General features: G+C 40.9%; 1 protein-coding gene across 3 annotated transcripts in view; it reads left to right on the top strand.

The window, feature by feature from the left end:
• LOC105833403 (histone acetyltransferase KAT7) overlaps positions 1-22,473 on the top strand; it is a 45,651-nt gene extending 23,178 nt beyond the window's left edge. The window contains exons 10-13 of one of the 3 annotated variants that reach the window (XM_012675129.3): positions 12,034-12,127; positions 18,324-18,470; positions 19,658-19,764; positions 21,138-22,473. In XM_012675129.3, the coding sequence (XP_012530583.1) occupies positions 12,034-12,127; positions 18,324-18,470; positions 19,658-19,764; positions 21,138-21,260 (471 nt within the window). In that variant the 3' untranslated portion in view covers positions 21,261-22,473. Of the gene's footprint in view, positions 1-3,309; positions 4,880-7,956; positions 8,563-12,033; positions 12,128-18,323; positions 18,471-19,657; positions 19,765-21,137 lie in introns of those variants that run through there. The other 2 variants (XM_012675128.3, XM_036290584.1) reach the window with 2 other exon arrangements.
• Positions 22,474-25,155: the final 2,682 nt, after the last annotated feature.

Here is a 25,155-nt window from a genome sequence, read left to right as displayed (position 1 = left end):
GGCTCACTCCTGGCTCACTTCTCGCTAACTCCCGGCTCACTCCCGGCTCACTCCCGGCTCACTCCCGGCTTACTCCCGGCTTACTCCCGGCTTACTCCCGGTTCACTCCCGGCTTACTCTTCGCTTACTCCCGACTCACTCCCGGCTCACTCCCGGCTCACTTCTCGCTCACTCCTCGCTCACTCACTCGCTCACTTCTGGTTCACTCTTGGCTCACTCCCGGCTTACTCCTCGCTCACTCCCGACTCACTCCCGGCTCACTCCCGGCTCACTCCTCGCTCATTCCTCGCTCACTCACTCGCTCACTCCTGGTTCACTCCTGGCTCACTCCCGGCTCACTCCCGGCTCACTCCCGACTCACTCCCGGCTCACTTCCGGCTCACTCCCGGCTCACTCCCGGCTCACTCTCGGCTTACTCCCGGTTCACTCCCGGCTTACTCTTCGCTTACTCCCGTCTCACTCCCGGCTCACTCCCGGCTCACTCTTGGCTCACTCCCGGCTCACTTCCGGCTCACTCCCGACTCACTCCCGGCTCACTCCCGGCTCACTCCCGGCTCACTCCTCGCTCACTCACTCGTTCACTCCTGGTTCACTCTCGGCTCACTTCCGGCTCACTCCCGGCTCATTCCCGGCTCACTCCCGGCTCACTCCCGGCTCACTCCCGGCTCACTCCCGGCTCACTCCTCGCTCACTCACTCGCTCACTCCTGGTTCACTCCTGGCTCACTCCCGGCTCACTCCCGGCTCACTCCCGGCTCACTCCTCGCTCACTCACTCGTTCACTCCTGGTTCACTCTCGGCTCACTTCCGGCTCACTCCTGGCTCACTCCCGGCTCACTCCCGGCTCACTCCCGGCTCACTCCCGGCTCACTCCTCGCTCACTCACTCGCTCACTCCTGGTTCACTCCCGGCTCACTCCCGGCTCACTCCCGGCTCACTCTTCGCTCACTCCTCGCTCACTCCCGACTCACTCCCGGCTCACTTCCGGCTCACTCCCGGCTCACTCCCGGCTCACTCCCGGCTCACTCCTCGCTCACTCCCGGCTCACTCCCGGCTCACTCCTCGCTCACTCACTCGCTCACTCCTGGTTCACTCCTGGCTCACTCCCGGCTCACTCCTCGCTCACTCCCGGCTCACTCTTCGCTCACTTACTCGCTCACTCCTGGTTCACTCCTGGCTCACTCCCGGTTCACTCCCGGCTCACTCCTCGCTCACTCCCGACTCCTCGCTCACTCCCGGCTTACTTTCAAGTTTATATACCACTAGACACCACAGACGCGTGCTTCGCGCGCGCTACTTAACTTTTTATTTTTTACCTTTTAAAAATAAATTACAACAATAAATGTATAGATAATATTTATACAAATTTGACAGCTGTCAAAATTCAATTGCAATGACAGCTACTCTTGCAACACGAAGTAAGCGCAGCGAGAGAACCAATTGGCATCGTGGAAAAGCGACAACAATGATCTTCGAGAAATGCGAGCAATCGACTTTACATGCCTTTTTTTAGATAGGATAGGATCTTTTGAGGGTAACCTGGAGGTTAAAAAAGTTCGCGAATGAAAAATAAAAGAAGAAAAAGAATTCGTAACGGAGCGTCGCGGAAAAACTTTGTAAACGCGTGCCCATTGAGATCATCCAACAATGTCCTTTTCCATTTTTCGTGACAATTATCTTGAAACATTATTGATCGATTTTTTAATTGACTATATTGTTTGGTGATACATCTTTCACAAATTAAATTAATCAAGTTTGTCTTTTGTAAATTTTTTTATTTTATCAAATGACTTCTATAAATTTTTTGTTTGATCAGTGCGTCAAAAATAATTCTTTTTGTGTCATTTTTTGTGACACGCAAAGTCGCCCATTTTAATATTTTAACATAGTTTTTGCCTTCTAATAGATCGCGTTAATCGTGGTGAAAAACTTTCCAGCATTACTTTTGCTGCATTGATCGTGTTTAATCATTTTTCATCCTTCACTTATGTCACCACGTGCACATCTTGCGACACGGTAACTTTCACGGAATTACTGTCGTTTTCGCGAACCTAACCTTGGCTAATCTGTCGAGTCGTGAGGATCCAAGAAGACTCAAGGACCACACTTCGCACTAATGACAAAAAAAAAACGATGGACTTGTGCGTCCACTCTCTGCACTCGTGCTGAAAAAATCAATCTTCGTACTTATTACGCGATGTATTATTCTTTTATCATTTTATTTGTATGGAATTGCTGAGAAATTTATGTAGCGACATACACACAAAAATATATACATGTGTACGGAATGTGTTACGAACTTTCAAGACGTGGTCTAGACACTGTAGTGGTCAGACCGTCTTTCTGCTCGGATGCACAGAGCTAGAATTCTGATTAATTGCTTCTTGTTGAGGGATACCGAAGGGTCTCTCAAAGACCGGGCTTGTAGACCAATTGTTAGAAAGAGAGAGGGAGACGTTAAGAGACGGTCCAGTTACAGCGAGACGCAAACTTCACTCGTGGCCGGACACAATTATTTGATTCGCCTTATCCGCGCGAGTTCTCTCTCTCTCTCTCTCTCTCTCTCTCTCTCGTAGTCTCTTTCTCCTCCTTTCATCTTCTTCTCTTTTCTTCTCTCGTAAACGTTCATTCACTACGCGTCGAACGACACACCAACGTCGTCGACGTCATTATCGTCAACATCGATGTGTTTATAGGCGACAACGCAAGAGAGACAAAGGAGATATGCATACGTATGTACGACAAATCGCCTCGCTCGCTGTTGATTTGCGATTCCAATAGTTCGTTAACTCGTTCTGCCTCTTTCTATTACTCTTTTTTTCTCTTTCACGATCAGTCTCGCGGTTTTTTTCCTTCTTGCCATCGCACGTGCCTGTTTACCCGCACACACTTTACGACACGATGGGAAAGGATACTGACCGATCAGAAGCCTTTTACGAGCGATGCCACGCCGTCATCGTCATCGAGTGTCTCTCCTTTCTGCATCAAAGTGGTGAATTCACTCGAGCCATAAGGATAATTCATGTGCGTTTTTTGTAACGATCGTGCGGACCGGTCCAGTGTCCCTTCTCGCGCGAATTATGCGGCCGCCGCATGTATAATATGATATACTACAGACGGAAAAAGGAAATGACACGTTCGGATTTTTATGGGCTCTGAGCAACATCGAAACTGGCTCTCGAATTCTGGCAGAGCTTATCGCTCTTTGTACCTTTCTTTGTCATTTCGCGAGTTTTATTAGATACATTTAATCTAATTTTAACTCTTTAATCTAATCTTAACTCTAAAACATTTATGTGTCGTATAATAGGCGGGGTAATATACTACAACCACGCAGAGAAGCCGAATCCGGCAGCAAAGTCACCAACGAAGTATGCGACATATGTGGGGGGGCCCTACAAAACAGAAATTAGGGAAATAAAAATAAATATTCTTATTAAAAATAAATATTCTTTACTTCTCTTCTTCTGGAGGGGTTCTCCGCATGCTGCGACAGCGACAGCGACTTTATTGTCGGATAAGACTTCAAATCAGGCTTCCCTGCAGCTGCCAGTCAGTATGTAAGTACTGACGCTGACGAGAGGCAATTTTTGCCTTCCGATCGTATAAAAAAATCAGATATTTTGGGAATCGAACCCGGATCTCCGGCTCGGAGAATAAACGCATAATTTATTATACCACGATCGCTGTTAAATAGAATACCGGATAGTCCGATGTTTCTCAGTAAAACTTGAATATTTTTTGTTTATATTGTCTTGTATACACGAAAGTTTACATGACGCGTGATCTTATCGTTTCACGTCAATATCGCGTTAATACCGAATTTCTCGAATTTGAAATTGAGAAATTACGCGTATTCTCGAAATCTTCTGCACTATGAGCCTTCACGGAAAAAAGAGATTGATCACGCCAATCTATACAATTTCATCATCTTCTTGATCATTTGGACAATACGGAGCGCTGCCCGTTCTATTACAGTCCTATTCTCTAATAAAGAGATCAACTTACACGAGACGACTTAAGAATATTTTGCCGCTCTCCAACGAGCCATTAACTTTACGCGATGCCCTCCTAACGACTGGCGTGCTAGAATATAGCAGCGATATAAAACAGATCACGTAACAGAACGTAAGGCAACAGAGTTACAAGGGACAATTAAATTCGTGTCTCGCCTCTCCGAAATCGTGAGTCCGTAGAAATCAATGGAGCACGGGGATCTTTAATGACAATAACGAGCCGCCCGTCTGCGCGCTTCATTGATCGAAAAAGAATACTCGCCATTAATTTAACGCCCACTCGCTATCTCACTCACCGGGGAACTGTGAATTGTATATGCGAATACATATAACCGAGTTGAAATGCCATCGACACGCGTCGCACGTTCTCGAGACGACAGTTCTCATCGTTCTCTCACTCCGCGCGTGATTATTTCCGCACCGCCTCACGATTTAAAACCAACCGTGCCGATCGATGCGAGAGTACATCCGCATGAGAGAGCCAATTGGAAGAGCCAAATAGAAAATAAGCTTGAGCTATAACCGGTAGTCGAACAGAAATTCCTGTTACTAACCAGTATTAACTACGTATGTCCCAGTCGGTTTGGTCTACGTTTGTTTCGAATATGACTAAGTAGAAAGAAATCTAACCAGTTTCTAGCAATTATATTCAGGTCAGTTTTTGACCAGGTTTTCCAAGAAACTTTTTGGAAACAAAATATAATATCTATGTAAATTATTTGTTTTAAATCAAGAAAGATATTTGTATGTAAGTATTGGCATTTCTTATAAATAGTAGAGGAAGATTATTGTTGATATACTATTTTATTTTCCTTAGTATTCTTTAGATAGTATTCCTTAAACGAAAACTAAAAATAAAGCTATAGAAACATAAATGTAAAAGTGTCTTTTTTTTAACAAAGATTTGTAGGATATTAAGATTTATTATAGATAGTATTTAATATAAAAATTTATTAAAGAAGAGATAAATAAAAATTGAAATCTAGATTTTCTTTATTTAATTTTTTTTGTTGGAATCTCGTGATAATTTTGCCCGCCTTTTGTTATTCAAAATTAATTTTCTGTTTTCTATTGCATTGCATTTTTCCACGTGTTTCCCTTTATTTTTCCTTCTATTTCGTCATTGTTTTTACATTGTTTTTACCTTTTGGCTACGTTTTCGTTTCCAAATTCAATCGTCTAGCTGGTGCAAGCTCTTGTTTCCTTTGTTTCGAATCTTTAAGCTGTTCGAATCTCGCTCTCTCGAATTCTTGTTACTTCATCTCGGAATTGAATCGTCACGCGGCAGAATGTTCGATCACGTAGTGCGAGTTCGCGCGCCGTGGATCTTTGATGAAACTATTTGGACTTCTCGTTAGGCCGGCCAAGCTAATCGACAGACACACAGAGAGAGAGAGAGAGAGAGAGAGAGAGAGAGAGAGAGAGAGAGAGTGAGTGAGTGAGAAAGAGGAATGCATGTATGTCTTCGCGCATTTGTGTGCACGCGTGTGGTCGCGCACGTACATGTACAGTATCATTTCCACGACGCAGATGGTGCGGTTGGTACGTCTACGGAGAGACGTACGTATATCGTTACGATCATTGATCTGTTTTATTCCTCTCTCGCACGTAGAGCGCGACCGTGGGCCGTGGCTGCGGCCCGCGATCGTTACTCTCTATGCGCCACCTTGCCGTGTTCCGGAGATGAAGGGAGATGAGAGGGTAGAAGAGAGAGAGAAAGAGACACAGAGAGAGGAGAGAAGGGGAGAGAGAGAAAGAGAGAGAGAAGTGCCAGTATCGATTCCGGCGAACTATATATCCACGAAAGAAGCTGTACCTCGCCTCCTCGGCCGAGAGGACTGCACTTTCCTCCTACGCCAGACGGCCCACGAGGACCGTGGCGCAAGATTATTGACGTACAACTCAGGTTTTCGCATGGAAAGTTCTTAACACGTGCATATCGCGAACGAAATGGAATGTACGTGTCCATGAGTGTACCTTAAGCGTGACGGTAAATTGTCGAGACCATAAATCCTGCCGCAATTAACATCTCGTGCGACAGCAAAAGCTAATCGATCTCGGTGAACACCGAGTGTAATATGTCGGAAAGAAAGGAAGAAATAAAACGTAATTATGAAAACCGGATTTGTGAAGGAACAATTAGACGATTGGAATTTGCACGCAATTTAATAATTTACTATCTAAGTCGGAATTAGTGTATTATTTATTAATTTGCAGTGGCATACTTATAACTGTGATTATCAGTGAATATTCATTACCTTTTAGTGATTCTGATTGAAAGGTGATACTTTCACTAAAAGAATCAGAATAAGGGTATTATCATTGAAAGATTGTACATATTTAATTGGTTTATAGTAAAGCCAACATTTTGAAGTTATCAAATATGTAACCGGACACTTACACAAAAATTTATTATTAATCCTAAGTATCTGTTAAAACATTAAAATTTAATTGAAACCTTGAAATAGAACTTAAAGATATTTGTAAGGTTATTTTGAATATTATAAAAATTAATGCTAAAATAAATTTATTATATATGTGTTACCATTAGAATTTATGTTTTGATAATGTTCTTGAAATTTTTTACAAAATATTACGTATTTGCCAATATATTTTTTGTATTTTACAAACATGTGGCTTGCGCCAAGTGAGTTACAATGAACACAAGTATTTAGAACAAACATTTAAGACATTAAAGATAAGCATTTTAGATTGTCCACGGTTTTACTTTATTCAAATATTTTGCAAGTTTTTATTATTTTCAAAATGATTAAAATTTTTTAAGTATTTCTTAATATTAATTTTATATTTTATATTTTAGTTATATGTAATTAAATTATTTTGTATCATAAATTCTTACAAAAATTTAATAATTTTGACTCTGCATCGTTACACATTTGATTACTGGGACATTTACTTTGAGTGTAGCGCTGAAATCGATAAAATTTCACTGATTCCGATTTAGAGAGTATGATCACGGCGTCGATCCGAGTTCCGCTGTTTGTCATCGCCGATCGATTTCAAACGAGCTGACAAAGTGCTCCGTTGTCTTTATGACATCGTGGGACGACCGGACGACGACGCGAGGAAACGAGATCGAGTGACCGATGGAGAGAAAAGGAGGGAGACGGAGCAGGAGGAGGAAAAGTTATACGGCCTCCTTCGTGTCACGGTGCCGGTGGGGACGTCGAGACGGCCCTGAACAGCACAGAGACTACTGGGCCCAAGGACGTCGCGGGCCCCAGATTTTCTCTCGCTTCCTCTTTCTTCTCTTGTTTCTTCTTCTAGCTCGTTCTTATTCTGCCTCCCTTCTCTTTCTTTTTCTCTCTTTCCCTTTCGATCCTCCTACGCTTGCCGCGGGACCAACGAAACGTTTTTTCCATCTTCGCCATAATCGGATCCAATAAGATCTCTTGTTTATTTAGTCTCATTAAGTCTGATCGTAATCGAAGGTTTTGGCTCGATTGTAACGAAAACAATGAGAAATTTGTATTTAACACTTCATGGAAATCACTGAACTTCGACGTTGCAATGAAGAAAAAAAAATCTCTGATGCGTTTGAGATCAATGAAGCGTCCTGCATAATATATTTCACATTTCTCGTAAGAAAAACGACGAGTGAGCAGAATCAACGAGAACAACTTGGGCTTTGGGAACCCGTTCGCTGACTCATTTCCATTCCCGTCGATTTGTCTCACTTAACTCCGACGACCAGCCGTCGAGACACAAGTAGTTACCCTCCTACACTAAATCAATATACTTTCTCTATCGTGTGTTACGTTCCTTAACTTCGGCACTGTTCACCCGATACTTTCCAAGCTTCTTAAATTGCGGTACTTTCTGGACACCGTATCGTCGATTTTAGATATTGTCGTCATTAGCAACATCCCTGTTTCAAAATGTTTCTGGAGAGAAAAAATTTATTTCTATTTTGTTTTTAGTTTCTGGTGGCTGGTTCCCCTCTCATCCCTCTGACGGAGACGGACCCCTCGGGACGATTGCTCTCTCTCTCTCAGGGCCCAAAGTTCCCTCTCCCATCGCTCTTTCCCCTTTTTCATATATATACGCGATTCTCCCTCTTTCTCATCACGTCTATCCCTATTTTGTTCCTCTCTTGTTCGTCTTCTACTTCACCGAGTTACCACGTCGATACGCACACGTGGGCCGGCGTGAGCACACACATGCACACACGCCGACTGCGGATCGTGTCCTTCGGACCGTTGCTGCCTCGGCAGTTAGCAACAGCACGGCCGGAAATACCGGGTGTCCAAATACCATCGAGACCATCCGTTCGAGCGCCGCGTGTCAAGGCGCTTAAGGATCTCCGGGATGTAACGAACGAGCGGATGAGTCTCGGGGAAAAAAGTTGTCACTGCGTTAAAGGGCAGATCTTGGGGGAAATTTGTTTAAATTGTATTATAGTGTGTAATTTTGATATAAAGATGGTTATAACTTTCTCGGCAATATAAAATTAGTAGTTGGTCATATTGTGCTAATAAGAGCTAGTAGTTATGTGGCAATTTCGTCGGAAAATAAAAAAAATATAAGTTTTTTCTTTACTTTCCAGTTTATATTTTTGCCATAAAGTGATCTAGTTAATTAGCAAAATACACGTTTTATGAAAGCATATTTATATATATGAATATTTCTTTAAAAAGCAATATGTGGTTATATTATCTTGTTATGAATTTAAAGTATTATATACTCTCAATTCGTATTCATAAATATTGACTGAATTTGTATCGGCACTAAAAAATGGCTACTAAAAATCTTATATTATAGTAAAACGATTTAGAATAATTCTAAAAGAAAAATAAGTACTGAGAAAACAAATACAATAAAAGAAGAAAAATAGAAAATGAGAAAATCAAGATTGTTCTTTGTGCAATAAGAATATAAAGGAAAGTATGAACATTACACAATGTTGATATTTAATTAAAATAATAAATAATAATAATGACACTAAAGCTCAAGGGAATAATTAAAATAATTACAATAATTGTAAAGTTTGAGCTTGAAGTATAGTTTAAAATTAGTTTAAAATTAGTTTGGTAATTAAAGTCATTATTCTTTTTCTAGATTTAAAAAAACAATTTTTTAAATATATTTAAAAGAACAATTTTTTTAATACTTGTTAATAATTTATGAGACTGTTAGATTAATAGAGGAAAATGTAGTCCTTGTATGTCTTTACTATTATGATCATCCGTAATATCTCCATTATTAGATGAGGAATTCTAGTGATTACTTACGGAATCATTTGTTTCATAGACCGCAGTTAGTATAGAAGCGTTAATATTCTAATACATAATAAACAATAAGGTATTTTTACCTTTGACTATTTTGAAATTTTCAATATGTATTTTAGCTTTTAATTACATAAACTTCCTAATTCTTTTCAAACTTGGGCGTATTGTCACAAATATACGTACCCTTAAATGTTTTTTTTTGTTATTTAATATTTTATTCGGCTATATACATTTGAAATTATACAAAAATAAACAATAGTATGGGATTTTACTAATGTAACCCTCTAAACATGCTAATGTCTTAGCAGTTCTAACACGACTTCTTTTGAAGTTTTCATATTCGAAATAGTTGTCCGATAAGTTGATTATAGTCCTGCTGCTAATTTATAATTTACATATATTATACATTTTTAATATTTCAATACAGTTCATTCAAATTGTATTTAAAAAATCATGTATTACGTACACATGTGTACGTATATATATTCTGCATATAATTTTTATTTATGTTATCTAAATATATAATTTTTTAACGAAATATTGTTTTTTTTACACAAAATTAATTTTTAATATCTTTTATAATAAAAAAACTACATTATTGCGCTTGCTTCTCTTCGATTCATTATGTCGTCACACTTTTGTAAATAATATCCTAGTATTAGGTATTTTATGATTTTTAGTTTAGAATCTCAATTGAACAACAGAATGGAAATGTTAAGTTTTCAATGTAAAATATTGATTATTGATATATTGTTTATAAAAAACAAAGTCAATATACAAATTATAAATGGAGAGACATAATATCATTTTCTTTTCTAAATAAAAATTCGATTATCATATATTTTGTTTTATTAGTCATACATGCTCTATTGCAAACATATTTTTTTTAATGGCACGATTTAATAGTAAATTTAACTAATCGTGAATCTATTAATTTTTTTCTTTTGTGATGGAAAAGTGGTTACATTTATGATTTTACACGAATCTTTGTGTGAAGGGAGACAGAAAGAAAAAGAGACAAAGCCGCGCCAGATGCGCGATGACTCTTAATTTTGCAGAAACCGTACGTTGAGCAATCATCCTATCCGAATTCATTCCCGAGGAATATAACCGCAGTTCTATAGTACCCTCTCTCGTCCACCCAATGAGGTATATTCTGGAATGTACAGTGAATCTGCGCGATACTCCGCGGAAAATGATAGTTGCCGTCTCCGGAGTATAAGTTGTAATCCCGTCTGAGAGATTAAGCTCCTCTTTCACGGTGAGAATCGACGGGATAGGGGAGAGATAAAAAGGGCTAGAGGGAGATTTTATTTTCTTTTGTGCCTGCTAGATGATTGTAATTCTATTGCAATAGCATTTCGCGATGTCAGGCAGCGCTCACCGTGAAAAATAATACATCGGATATAACAGTTCAGTTGTATGCCGACTGCTAAAAAAATTGTTTATATTCAGCTGAATTCAACGTGGGGCGCTTAAATGCACGAGACTCTTGCGTGGAAATGTCCCTAGAGAAATGGATTTTCGTCACGCTGATTGGATTAACCGAATGTGGCAATCATTTCTCTTTCCTTTTTCTCTTGCAACGTCAATTTTTCGTGCGTTTGCAGGACATGCTTCTCGCAATATCTATTTTCTCTACCGACGTTGAATGTGCCAGATACTAATGCAGATTATAAATTAACGCTTGAACGACACATCCGGACTGCACATTTGCGTCCGACCGATTTCCTTTTGCTGCGTCCTGGTGTCCTGCCGCAGGACACCAAGACTATCCAGAAATTTTTTCCTTTTCAGTACAAAACCTTATGATGGTTACCATACGTCTCAAGAGAAATAGAAAAACCGGTTGGAGAAATCGAGACACCCTATACGGTCGAACATTCATTTTGCGATAAGTCTCGAAGGCGATTGCGAGCGCGACGATCCATGTCTGTTTCAGCGGGATTTCAAGAAGCTCGATTTACTATCGCTTTCATAATGGTCGATATTACCGGGCGTGATTCCGGAAAAGGATTTTATCTAATCTGCCGCATCGACGCTGTTGCACACGGCCACGTCGTGGCCGCGTTAAAAATACTGGATACTCACAGTATTCTTATTCAGTGGCCGGATGCTCTATTTCTGAGGGTGACTCTTTCGGAATTGCGGTGGTCTTTCCACTTCCAGGCGCATGACTCGCTTACGACGACGAGCCCCGTGAGTTCCGCGAGCGTCCCGTTATAGGATGACGTTGAAAAATTGATGCCAGTATTCCCAGGGGACACGTCCCGAAGGGCTCGATCTTTAATTTTTTTTTTTTTTTTCGAGCTGTACGTAATGGAACCTGACCATTCCGGAAAGGATTATGTGATCTCGCAGATATCCGCGGTGGATTCTATTCTAAATATATCATTGCGAATATGCGCCCTTATCTTCCCTCGCTGCGAAAACGCGATGCGTTTCTGTTGCATTAACGTCACACCTTCACCTCGACGTGGAACGCGTCTTCGTGAGCGAAATCATCGATCATACCTTTAATACCGCGAGTGCATTTATAACTTCGCTTCTCTCGATGAAGCGCGAGGCAGAATCGTTCCTTATTAATAAAAGTTTAGATAAGTCCGCAGTAATAATGATTTCGCGATATTATATATTCAGCGCGATAATAATCGTTAATTTACAAGAATCTTGGAAGCGATAAATCGGCGGCGATGCGGTACTTTTAACTAGACTTCCGTGACTTTGCACACGCATTCGTTAACCAAGGCTTTAACGCCTGTGTTCCAGGAGAAGAACTCCTTCCTAAATTACAACGTGTCCTGCATCTTAACGCTGCCACCTTACCAAAGGCAAGGTTACGGCCGGCTGCTCATCGACTTCAGTAAGTATATACATATATTAACGTATTATATGTATGCACATTTTTTCCGATAAAGGCAAACAGCTGTATTTCCATTTCTTTCTTTTTTTTTCTCTGAATCAATACAGCGTTTGAACAAAGCATTGTCGTTACTAACACAGATTACACATCTAATGGGTAGAGATATGTGAATCAAGGTTTTTTACGCTGAATTGAATCGTTGAAATGTAACTTTTAATAAACAACGTAATTATTCTTAAGTTAAATTTTAATATCTATATTAAAATTATATTTCTCAGACAGAAAGGATCTGATAGATGCTTCTTAGTATCTTAATACTATTAAATTGCTTTTTAATTTGTGAAATTACGCGTTTTGGTTTCGTACAGGAACTGTGTTTAAAAAACTGACAAAATTGTAGTGCGCAATTCAGATTCATATAAACTGGATATAGTAAAAATCACAAATGCGATTACACATATACGTGCTCTGTGTATGTTATTCGCAATGTAGTTTAAAGTGGTCTCTTATTATTTTCGCATTTATCTTCTCGATTTTGCATCTTTCGTTACCCTTATCCAAGATCCCGATCGATATTTCCACCGACCGCGCGGCCGCCCTTGACGCGGAATGCGCGATCGCGCCGCGGCGTGTCTCTTTCTCTCCCCGTTGCTCGCGTTACGTGCCAATTCCACGATGAACCAGACGCACGGCAATTCCTCGTCGACGCTCATCGTCGCTCGTCGTTGCTGTCGACACGCACGCACGCACGGACACGCGTGTGCACGCACGCGAGCGCGAGTCGGCCGCGACGCGTAGCTTTGATAATTAAACGCGGGGGCTTTTTGCCGTGACGTCATTTTCATTGATGCCGAGCGTCGGTGGCGTCGGTGGCGGGCATCGCGGCGCTACTACACCGATAGTAGTATGGCGGGGGATACGTCGGGAGTTGGGGTTGGTTGGTTGGTCGAGGGTCGACGTACTGTGCTGCCGTGGTGTGTCGGCCGGTCGATGGGGGAGGCAGGAGCAGGGGAGAATGGTTTCACAACCCCGCCGGCTTTTCTGCGAGCGAGACGGCACGGTTCTCCCTCCCTCGCCTGCCCCTTCTTTCTCTCTTTCTCTCTCTCTCTCTCTTTTTCCTCCTCCTCTCTCCTGTCTCCCTCCAACCCTTCTGCATCCAGTGTCGATGCCATCGACTCCGCCGCCGGCTGTATTTCGGCTGTATATACAAGGCCGGCGCTATGAGCCCACGCACCCCCTACACGAGATATCGTATCCATGCCCCGCTCGAATAAATTCACTAACGTTTATTTTCCTGCAGAAAAATACGGATTGGAGAAAGTTAAATATAAGCGTTAAATTTTAACATCCAAAATTATTCTAGTAAAAGTAGATTTAAATCCATTTAGATGATTTCTTAAGAAAGAGAACGTTTCCAAACTCTTAAGTTTTTATTATTCTGATTTATATTTTTCATTTCTCTGTGCTGTTGCTCCTTACCCGTTTGATCATTCTCTGTTTTATTGTTGTTATTGTATTGTAACATTTATCAGTCAGCTAACGAAAGTCACAACTTTAGCGCGTTAACATTAATTAATACATATAACAATTTTATATATGATACAAAAAAATACACAGCTTCTTAAATACTTTCGTAAATTCGTAAATTTGACTTTTGTTTACGAATATCGAAGCAATCATGTATCGATACCGCGGAAGTGACGGCAGCGTCAGCGTCCCTGACTAATGGCGTAGTAGTGGTAGTGATGATGGTGAACCGTGTAGCGTTAGGTTGGAGAGCGAAGTGGTCTGTGGAAAGTGCGACGCCCGGCGTCTCGCCGCATCGATCGACTCTCCTCCCCTCCTCCCACGACCGCCGCCGCCACCACCGACGTCGACGTCGCGTACACGCCTGCAGACACGCGTGCGGGCTACGCGTACACCCGCACTTCCTGTCTCACGCACGCGGCGCGTCCTTCTCTCCTAGGCGACCGCTCTTCCATACACCTTGATCCCTACAGAGAGTACAGGCTTCCTGTACCTGCCTACCCGCTTCCCCTCGTTCCCTCTTCCGCTGCCGTCGACTCGTCTCCTCACCCCGCCGACGCAGGGCGCCCGAAGGGCTCAAAATCGTATGACCTCTCGTGACCTCGCTCTACTATCCCTACGTAGGATTGGCAGGGTCACCGACGCGCCCTTTCCCTATGCCTAGGGACGAAGGGTACGCCAGTTATATGGCGGGAGAGAACAACGAAAGGGGAAGGGAGGGAGGGAGGGAGGAGAGAGAGAGAGAGAGAGAATGTGTGTGTGTGTGTGTGTGTGTGTGTGTGTGTGTGTGTGTGTGTGTATGTGTGTGTGTGTGTAAGTGAGTGAGTGAGAGAGGTTTCTGCCGCAACACTGCTGCGACTGGGCAGGGTCGGCGGCGCGGAGTGCGGCATCTCTCGCCTTCATCAAAGGGGCAAAGGGTGGAATACGCGCTGCATCTCACTGTGCGATATTATCCCGCCAGACGGACGAATTGGTCCTTTGATTGACGTGGCATTTCTTTTTTCTCTCTTTCTCTCTTTCAAGGCTGCCGCGATGTCTCTTCCTCGAAGACAGATCGTTCTCGTTTCCGTGAGAGAAATTACAGCGAGGAAAAGAAAGAAAGAGTTGAGCCTCGATCTAACAACTTAAGCTAATGCTAAATGAACGTTATATCTTATGTAACCGAAGCGATCGAGTCTCGTTGATTCTCTTTTCACGCGAAAATTAAATGCAGATTAGATGATAATTAAATAAAAATATTTAAAACAAGAAAATTAACTAGGTTTATAAATACAAGTGAAAAAAAAGACACAAATAAGATCTTTTTTTTTAATGAAAAATTTAACGACATCCTTTTTTAGTTCGAAGCATAATGTAGCGTCTGTTCGGATATGTTGGACTCGCTTAATCTATAAAATTTTAAGATTATCTATATTTATTGAGATACTTTCTCTTAGTTCCACTATTATAATTGCTTCAATTATCTTCTAGTAAACATATATCGCATTACTATTAAATTGAGTTGAAATCTTGTTGTTTCGTGAAACATCGTGATTTCTGCCATCGATACTCTACGGAAATTCACGAAAGATAAATATTCCCGGTGAGTCGTAAATCCCCTCAGTCAGTGATTCTTCGACCGCAGGGCAACGAACTGCTCTTCACAGCACCCAATTTCACCGATCGCGTTCTTTTCGCGTTTCACACCCTCGCCCTGCGCCCTTCATCGTGCCGACCCTGCCCGAGACTGGGACATCTCTCTCTCTCTCTCTCTCTCTCTTTCTCTCTTTCTCTCTCCCGTCACGTTGATCCATCTTCCTTTCTCTCACCTCTCGGCGGTTCACCATTTTCCTCTTTCACCCTCAAATTTCCTCCCCTCCGCAGGATCTCCATTCTCTCCCTCTTCTTCCCCTTTGCTTTCCATCCTTTCTCTACACGCCGATCCCAAAAGTCTGCAAACTGAACGGACGCGTAATGAATGCGTTCCACTCTCCCAAAGTAATCAGCGACGAAATGGAGAGAGGAGCTGCGAGGGGTGAGGCCACAGAGTGCCGAAGGTGGGCGGAGGGGAAGGATAGAGAAGTGTCCTCTCTGCCGACGGAGATACGCGGTCTGTGAAGGTGCAGCAGCGTGGTGGTCGTTGAACCCTCCGCCGGCCGGGAAACACCCTGGAACGGGAATGAAAACGTGAACGCGGGATCGGCATGTCCTGGTCAGGCTACGCCGTGGGGACACGTTTCTTCTCCCGCTTCGTCCGTCCTCGTCCTCGGGGATAAAGAGGCCTAAAGCTTTTCGTTGGACGAGCGCGTCTGTTCGCGCTGATCTCTACGAGAGATGTATATCGGATACACGACCGACCCTGAAGCCGTCTGCGATTAGAGATCCCCCGAAATTTTTCCTAACTTAATTTAACCCAATTTTAGTTGCGATTTGGCCATGGATATTCAATTGACCAGGTTGCGATTTCATATTTGAAATTGTGGCCAAATCGTGACTAAAATTGAGTTGAGTTAGATTAGGAAAAATTTCGGGGTACGCGTCCCGCAGGATGGGTAAATACATAATCTCGAGATTTCGTGTTAAGAGACTCGGGACAATGAATCAAAGGTGTGTCGCTCGACCCGGCACGCGGCGCCGCGGGTAATCTCTTAACACTTAATTATCTCGCGCTTTGATCCATCAGCCGTGCGGAAACGGCATATTCGTAGCTTTAAATAAACGTCTTCCGGCGGTGAGCGGGGAGGGAGGGCGGTGAGATTTATTCGGCGGAAGACGGCAGCGAGAAAGATCACTTTGCTAATGAAGGAGAGGCTTTTGAACTTGCCGGCGGAGCGGACAGTAATTTCGGGAATGCAAGGACAACGTGAACAATGAGCGACGGCGCGCTGAATATCACCCGCGAATTCATCCCGCGTTCACCTCCTGATGCCACAAGTATGCGTGCACGGCTGCGGTTTATACATAATGCAAGGTGCAGCCAGCTAGCTATTCGCTCGTTGAGCGGAGCTTGTGAAATCCATGCAAAATACGAGCGAATGTAGAGTACGATGTACGTAGCGCGAGATCACCGTCCATTAAGTCTCTCATCCCTCTCGAGATTGACTTTTACATATCCCATCCTTGAATCCCGCGGATCAATCCCGTCTCCCTCGGTAGCTTCTCGCTGGTACCTCTCTCGGTGACTCTCGCGTCACTCCAACGTGAGTCTTCGTGGAAGATAATTCTCAGATTCACGTCGTGAACGTAAAATGACAAGGATTACCTAACGGAATGCCCGCGTAGCTTATAAATTTTACTCCGTCTGATTCATCCTTTCGACGAAACGATCCGGAGTCGACGTTCAAGGGAAACTTGAACGAAATCGATTTTGTCGACGTTGTGCTCGCAACGAGCCAAAGGAAGAAGGGGACTTCGATCAACGTTTCCCAAGTGAGGAGGTCCACTTTGCATTCTCCGACCGTGAATTTTCACCTGCACTAGGTCTCTGATAAGAGCGTTAGTCGATTGGCGTCGGTGTTTAAATGTACGCGCGTATCGATCTCCCACTCGGAGTGCGGTAGATCTGGATCTGGGATTTAAGTCGCCCTCTGAAAAACGGGTTTTTAACCGGTCCATCGGATAATTCCATTGACGTGGACGGACGAATGGACGGACAAGCGGGCGCACAACGAACGATTTCGCCAATTCACCGGCGAAATAGGCAGGCCGCGCGGCACGAAACGCCTTGCCTTTTTTCTCTCTCTCTCTCTCTCTCTTCTTTTCCTCCCGACTGTCTATACATTTTTCTTTGATGCTTCGTCGCAGAATACTTGGGACAAACGAGGCGGAACGAACGTTCAACCGGGAGCAGACCGGGCATCGCCAGGGCCGGATTCGTTTCAGTTGGGCCCGCCGCCACTTATCCGTTCAACTTTAAGTGTATAATAGGATTTCATTGTTCAATTACGCTTTAGAAATTTCATTCACGGTATGTTCCCGGCCGATGTCCTGCGCCTTGAAAACCACGAATGTCGCAATTTTTTTTTGTACTGATTGAGTTACCACAAATTATCTGAAATTAAATTTTCTTACAGTGACGCTATTGTATATTCAAAATTTTGTGACTTATATTTTTTTAATAAGGTTTGTATCTGTGATACAAAGTTTTATTGATGCATATATGGGAAATTGGCGCTGCAGTAATAAATGTAAATTTATAAGTAGCACAGTGAGAAAGAGAAAGAGAGAGAGAGAGAGAGAGAACATTTTGTCTTGAGAACATATTTATTTTTGTGTTAAATATTAAAATGAGATTAATAGATTGCTTATATAAATAAAAATTTCATGTTTTATTGAGAAGAATCTATTCTCATTATTTAATAATAATTTTCACGAATTAAAAGAAGAAAAGTATCGAATAGAAAATAACAATATCTTCAAATAAGAATTAGAATTTTTTCATTATCAAAACTATTGCATTGTACTCTTTAGATGTGTATGGTTATTGTGTATGGTATGTGATATTAAAAATATAAGAAAATCTAATAAAAATCAAATATAATATTTTGGTTATATGTGAAACAATGATTGTTAAGTGGAATATATTAGTTTCAATTTGATATTAATACTTGATACTGTTTTTTCTTTCTGTTTTCTGCCTGTACTAATATTTACTGAATAAATCGAATACGCTTGACAACTCGCTGCGCAGGTTACTTGCTGACGAGGGTCGAGAAGAAAATCGGTTCGCCGGAGAAGCCGCTGTCGGACCTTGGCCTGATCTCCTACCGCAGTTATTGGAAGGACGTACTGCTGCAGTATCTCTGCAATTTCGGCGGCAAGGAGATTTCCGTAAAAGGTAGGTCAGGCGCGAAGTTACCGACCATCAGTTCATTTTGACTTCCGGTATTACGGAGCAGCGTTTAAATATTCATACGCGGATTGAAAGTGCGCTAATGCGACTCGCGGGAGGTCTTACTTTGAACCGCACATTCAACACCTCCTGTCGAAAGCGTAATTTTCGTAGAGGGAAAAATTTACATTTGTCGCATAATTCGCGTGCGCGAAGGATCTCCAGGAACTTCTTGAAAAGTGTTTTAATCTGGCGAGAGGAGAATTCACCAACCCGTACTTTACACTTCTCGCCATTGTAATCAAGATTTATTTTATTCCGACATTTTGGCAATTTATGTATATATAACATAATTCAGTTTCGGTGGATATTATTGGCTCTATTGTAGATTTTGTGCCTCGAGAATCGTCAGCACAGGATTTACACCGCATTGTTATTGATCCGATAGTCAAGTTTTCCCAACATAACTGGTTTTAGTGGTTGAATAATTGTATTCATGGGGCCAGGTTGGACCACCCAACCGCTGAAAACCGCAACGGATTATATATGGTTCATCATTTTTACGACTTTTGTCATGAATCTCTTCATTTAGATCTATTTTTATTTATATCAAGACTATATAAATATTCTGATAGTTCTGATGCAAATATATTTTCTATTTGTTTTGCATTCAATTAATATTGAACTTATTTAAAGTAGTCTGATATAAATAAAAATAAACTTAAGAGAAGAGTTGATTGCAAGAGTAAGAAATAATTAAAGAAAGTATATTTCTAATCAGAGATTTAGAAAACTCGCAGATCGGATTTATATACCTAATCAGAGAGACTGTTAATGGGAGAAAATGTTTTTCTCGAAACGTGTGTGCTCAATTTTTTACGTTGATAGTATTCTTCATACATAAAACATATCTCTCTCCATATATAAATATAAATAATAATAAATTCACGATGTTTTATTCATCGTGTATCTTTCTACTGGCCCCGTCAATTTTATTACTCTTGCCGTTTGGTGTCGAGAGAAACAAGTTTCTTTCGTAAGATGGGATTGTTATGTGTATCCCTTCGAGACTTCCACTGACAACAATTCTCATTTTCAACGACGGAGATCAGGGAAGACTATCACAAGACTTGTAACACGAAAGAGAGAGAGAGAGAAAAATAGAGAAAAGTACAAGATAATTATTCTTTCAGATATCAGCAAGGAAATGGCCATTGACTCGTATGACATTGTCAGCACTTTACAGGCCCTCGGTATGATGAAATACTGGAAGGGCAAGCATATCATTTTGAAGAAACAGGTAAGTGCTTCTTTATATTGTAATCTGCCACGCGCAAATATATATGTATAAACATGTATGTATGACTCCCCTTCGTTCCGCGAAAGATATCGTCCATTCTTTCTTTAGAATACGCTCGTCATCACGCTTGTCAGATTTATCACATCCGATTTCAAGAATCGTTGATAGAAGAACTCGTGGTGGGCGTATTTCGTCGAGGATCGTCTCGTCGCGACTTTTATGGAGACTGTGATAATCTAAAGAATTCGCATTATATTTATTACGCGATAAACGAACAAAATAATAATACAAAATCGAATATAATATTTTACATACTTTCAAACTAAGAGACTAAGCGAGTGACAATTCTAAGTGATAAAATTATCTATTAAAAGTCAATCTCGCGAAAATATTTTATTTTATACGGAGAGAATTTCCTTGTAAAATTTACCCTGAAATCATGACAGTGGGACAACATTATATTTTGAAGAACTTTGTGACTTTTCTAATATCATATGATTTATCTGATGTAATTAATATCATATCTACGTATTTTAACATAAGACATAACATTAAATATATATCATATCAGACATAAATTCTCTACTTTTGGTCAGCTGGATATTCTGTAAGTTATATTTATTTTATATTATTTTTTAATATTTTAAAAAAATTTAATATTTAATTTTTAAAACTTAAGTAGCTTTTTTTTATGATTGTATATGATTTAAAAACATATTATAAGATAAAATAAAATAAATTTATTTCAAAACTTATTAAAAAATTCTCTAATTTTATCTGAAATAGAGTTTTAATAAAATTCCTAGAAAATCCGGGAATTGTCAGGAAATTATTTATAAAATTTCAGTAAACACTTTACAATATTTGATAAGGTTGCTAAGTTGTCCCAAGCTTATCACCACATATGATAAACCTTTGTAGTAAAATATAACGGAAAATTCTCTCCGTTACACAATCCAATACATTTTTCTCATCTCAAATCAAACCACGGAGGTAGATAACGAGAAATAATGGCTGATATAACGAAACGTTACGCAAACAGCATGAATATGGGAAATATCGGGCGTATCTTATTAACATGATTATGATGCAATAAGGACGATTCGATTTCACGCGATCGTTACTGGTCGCAGGTAGCGATATTCCCGGCGTTATACGCCGGATAGCACAACCGCGAAACTAATTATCATTCCGTTAATTCGACCATACTCACCCTCCGGCGCTCGGTCATTGTACATTTCCTCAACCCTTCTCTTCCCTTTCCTCTTCCCTCGATTCCTACGTCAATTCGATCAAAAGTGTTCACGAGCTGTCGCATCGCCTGGAACCGAAGCCGCGGATGAAAAAGAAAGGGACCGTTGAAATAATTTCAGGACGTGATCGACGACTACAAGGAGAGGGTGAAAAGACGGGGCCCAGTCTATAAAGAGATCGATCCGGAGTGTCTGAAATGGAACCCCTTCCAGCCACCCAAGACGCCCTCCGCCTCGAACTAAGGTCTGCCAAGGAGCCTGGAAGTACGCCACCTTCTCTTCCCTTCGTCTGTCCCGCCTTCTTGTGAAGGCACGACTCGGGAAACTACGGCGGTCGATTCTCGCGTTTCTCTTCGCCTCCGTCACCATCGTCGTCGTCGCCGTCATCTCTATCTCTACGTTTCTGACCTTCTCACCGACTCCACGCGGCACGGGAAGCCATAAGCCCTTTGCCACCGACAGATTTCACGCGTAACGGCGAGAGAGCCGTGAAAATCCTCTGTCGCTCCGAAACGCGGGAGACAACGAGTGAGTATCTCTCATTCTATTGGCAATATCGTTAAGGCCGCCTCGCCACGGGAACAATTTCTCCCAGCTGTGTTTAAGACGTCGCGCCGCGTGGAGGTCGACAAGGTTCGTTAACAATTGGGACTGGAAACGTGTCTACTGTGACGTTGACGAAAGCGGACAAGCGCGAGCCGATAATGCACCGATGTGACGGACTATATCGAGGACTGTTGCATATTCCGGCAAGGCTACAATTGCGTTGTCGCCTCGCATTTGCCTATCTTACTTTTAAGAATCTCTCGATATATTCCTTGTTTCTCTACACTGAAAAACAAGAGTTTGCTAATAGGTACCAAATGTCGAGTAAAACAATGCCAATGAAACATTCGGTTAATATACTAAACTAAAAATAATTTTAGCTTTTTAAATAATAAGTATTACTAAACGTAACGATATAACCGAGCGTTCGTTAATACTTACTAAATATTTAGAAAAATATTATTGATATCAACTGAATACTTAATTAACATTTCTCTCACTTGATAGCCCTTATCAAACTCTTTTTTTTTCAGTATATTGTTATTAGGAAAGTAGGAGCTATATTGATGGAATTTTCATTTAGCATTATTTCAGAGAAAATCCGTTCTTTACACACACACACAAATGAATTCTTACTGCAAGCAAATATTTATTTTTAAATGCTATATGCCTTGATATGAAATGCTGTCTTCAACTTCAAATGTTTACTTACATCAATAAATAAGTGTGGATATTTTATTCCTAAGATAGTATTCTTTTTACTACCCACGGCTACTGGCGTGTTTCTGGTACTAGAAACAAAATGCACTTTCTGCATAAATAAAAAGGACTCGCCAAGAGCGCGGAAAAAAGTAAAATTTCGCAATCGACATATAATACTAGACTGAACTATGTCTATAAAAGCGCTCGAGAAAAATGAGGATAAAATTGTGAAGTTTTATTCAAGAAAAATAATATGTTTAAATTAAATTAAATTTATCATGGGTTAAGTTGACAAAAACTCATTTAATGAGAGAAAAATTACAGTTAATACGAGCATTCAGTGTTGAACTAATACAATTTTATTCTTTAATTAAAGGAAATTTTGTTTTTAATTAAAATTTTAATTTTGCTTTAAGAATAATTTATTCTTAATCAAAATATATTTATTTTGGTGCTATTTTAAATATAACATTTTCTTGAATCAAGGCATTTTTGCATTTTTTTAAGAATAAATTTCTTTGTGTGTATGTGTTTAAATTTGCGCGAAATGACTATTTCAAGATATAAATTATGTATTATAAAAGCGAACGAAGTTATCTTGAATGTGTAAATATGAATACAGTATGAGAGAATGTAAATAGAATTTAGCATTTCAAGTTGCGCCGATACAATATTTACTTCGACAATTAAATACGGGTGATACGCCATCCCAGGTATGACGATGTGCAACAGTAGGCGAGAAACGTCAGTTGTGTAAAGGCGAATTTCGCATAAGAAGAGATATTTGTGCATAGGAGATATCGTTGAACTTGGCGACGATAAGCCGCTCCTCCCTTTCTCTCTCTCTCTTTCTAGCTCTGCGCTGCGCCGATGCTGCGTCGAGTTCGTTGGTGCATCGACCTTGGCATCTCTCGTTGGTGCAGCCTCGTTGGTGCAGTAAGTTGCATAACGGCGGCGGGACCCCGTTAACGCGCATCGATCAGATTGCGTCGTCAGAATGCGCGAGCAGTGGACCACTACCCGCAATGAAAATTCTTGAAAATTTCTAATTTTCTTCAGGGCCTCGGATAACGCGACAACGCATTCATCAGCAGAAAAATGATTCCTGGGGAAAAAATGCACGTGTACAAATATCAATTCCGATTTTTTAAAATAACTTGGGCGAAATTATTCATCGCCGTTGAATTTCAGCTTTATTCCTCGACACAGCGTACGACTCCCGTGGTCGCTCGCTGGTCAATAATCTCTCGTTGATTGCATGACCTCAAAATCTTATTCGTTGTAATCTGGAGCAACCTGGTTAAATCGTTCGCTATTACAACTGATATTAAACGATGGAAATGATGGAAACGAGAGAAAGAGAGGATATGTTTCTCGTTTAATATTCGTGTGGCTGAACGCTGCGGAATAATTTTACCGTTAAAATACCTCTAACTATACTGCATCACGACCGCAAGATGTAGGCACGAAAGATACGTTATTGATCGGTCTAGGTGCACGCCTGGTTATAAAACAAAGAGCGAGAGAGAGAGAGAGAGAGAGAGAGGGGACGGGGGAGAGATTTGCTAACGATGCAGAGGCCCCGATCGAGCAATATGAAAATAACTCGAAAGAAGTCAAGGTTACGCACGAATTTACTTTAATATATTATATGCATGTCATATGTCTGGACGCAATAACACCAGCTGTCGAAGGACCATCTCGAAACATTATTTCAGTAAGTCTGGAAAGAAAAATTCACACAGATAAATTATTTTCGAGTACCTTAAAAAAACCATCATGAAAAATTGATTGAACTATCGAAAAGTTATTTAAACTACATCAAGTGGAATATATCAACTTTTTTTTACAATTGTACCTAGAGAAGTGTTATTTATTATTCATAGTCTTGCAGCACGAATATCTCTATTAATCTTTCAGCAACTCTTCTCACATTTTTTTATAGCCTTTTTATAGAGTGACAGAAATAAAATGCATTCACCTTTCATTTTCACAGTTTTTTTAGTTCGAGTATCATATGAATGAACCCAATATTCGATTTTCATTTTGCATTTTCTTCCGTTCTGTCATGGTAATTCCAAGTTACTTCTGTAACGCGGCGCTCTGAGCCTCTTGTCACAAGCTGACTTTAATTAATACTTAACAGCTACCGGAACTCTTGTAATTGTTATTACGTGCAGTTAGCTTTATGTTCAGTGCGCTTCAACTCACTACGTCGAGCTTTCCAGTCCGTACCGATCGTTTCGAAGGATCGAGCTCCTCCGCCGCAGGCAGCATCAACGCGGGGAGAAGCTCGACTTGTAAACTTGCTCAACTTTATCCTCGCGCGTAGTGTCAAACTAATCGAGAGTACTCGCGAAACTCGAGGCGGGCGAAGCATTTTCCCCCCTCACCAAGTGCATCTCTCACGAATGCTGGATGTGCGTATCGTTTCACGCGGAAATGGAAACTCCACGCAATCTCATCGAGTTGTGTGATTTCAACCGATTCGTTGTAGTTTTCGCCATCCACAGTTGATCGTGCAGATCGCTCGATTGGTGATTTCGACAAATATTAGTTAAAGTTAATTCTAGAAATAAATGGAGAGCAGCTTCGCTGAATTTAAAAGCGCCGTAATCGAGATTTCGATCTCCATGAGATTTGAGAAATATTTATATCAGTCATATAAATATATATATATTTCTTAAACCCCTTGACTCATCGTCGTTGAATTAATATATTTTTTTATTCGATGATGTGTATATATGTATATATATATATATATATATATATATATATATATATATATATATACACATGATATATACGTTACCATGCGTTGCGATCTCTGTAAATCTCTTTTGCATGCGGAAGCAATAGATCGGTACGCGTGGACGGATAAATAATATTT

This window comes from Monomorium pharaonis, chromosome 8 (genome assembly GCF_013373865.1).
Source record: "Monomorium pharaonis isolate MP-MQ-018 chromosome 8, ASM1337386v2, whole genome shotgun sequence".
NCBI classification, from domain to species: domain Eukaryota; kingdom Metazoa; phylum Arthropoda; class Insecta; order Hymenoptera; family Formicidae; genus Monomorium; species Monomorium pharaonis.
Note: the sequence above shows the minus strand (reverse complement) of the source record. Positions and strands in the feature narration are given on the sequence as shown.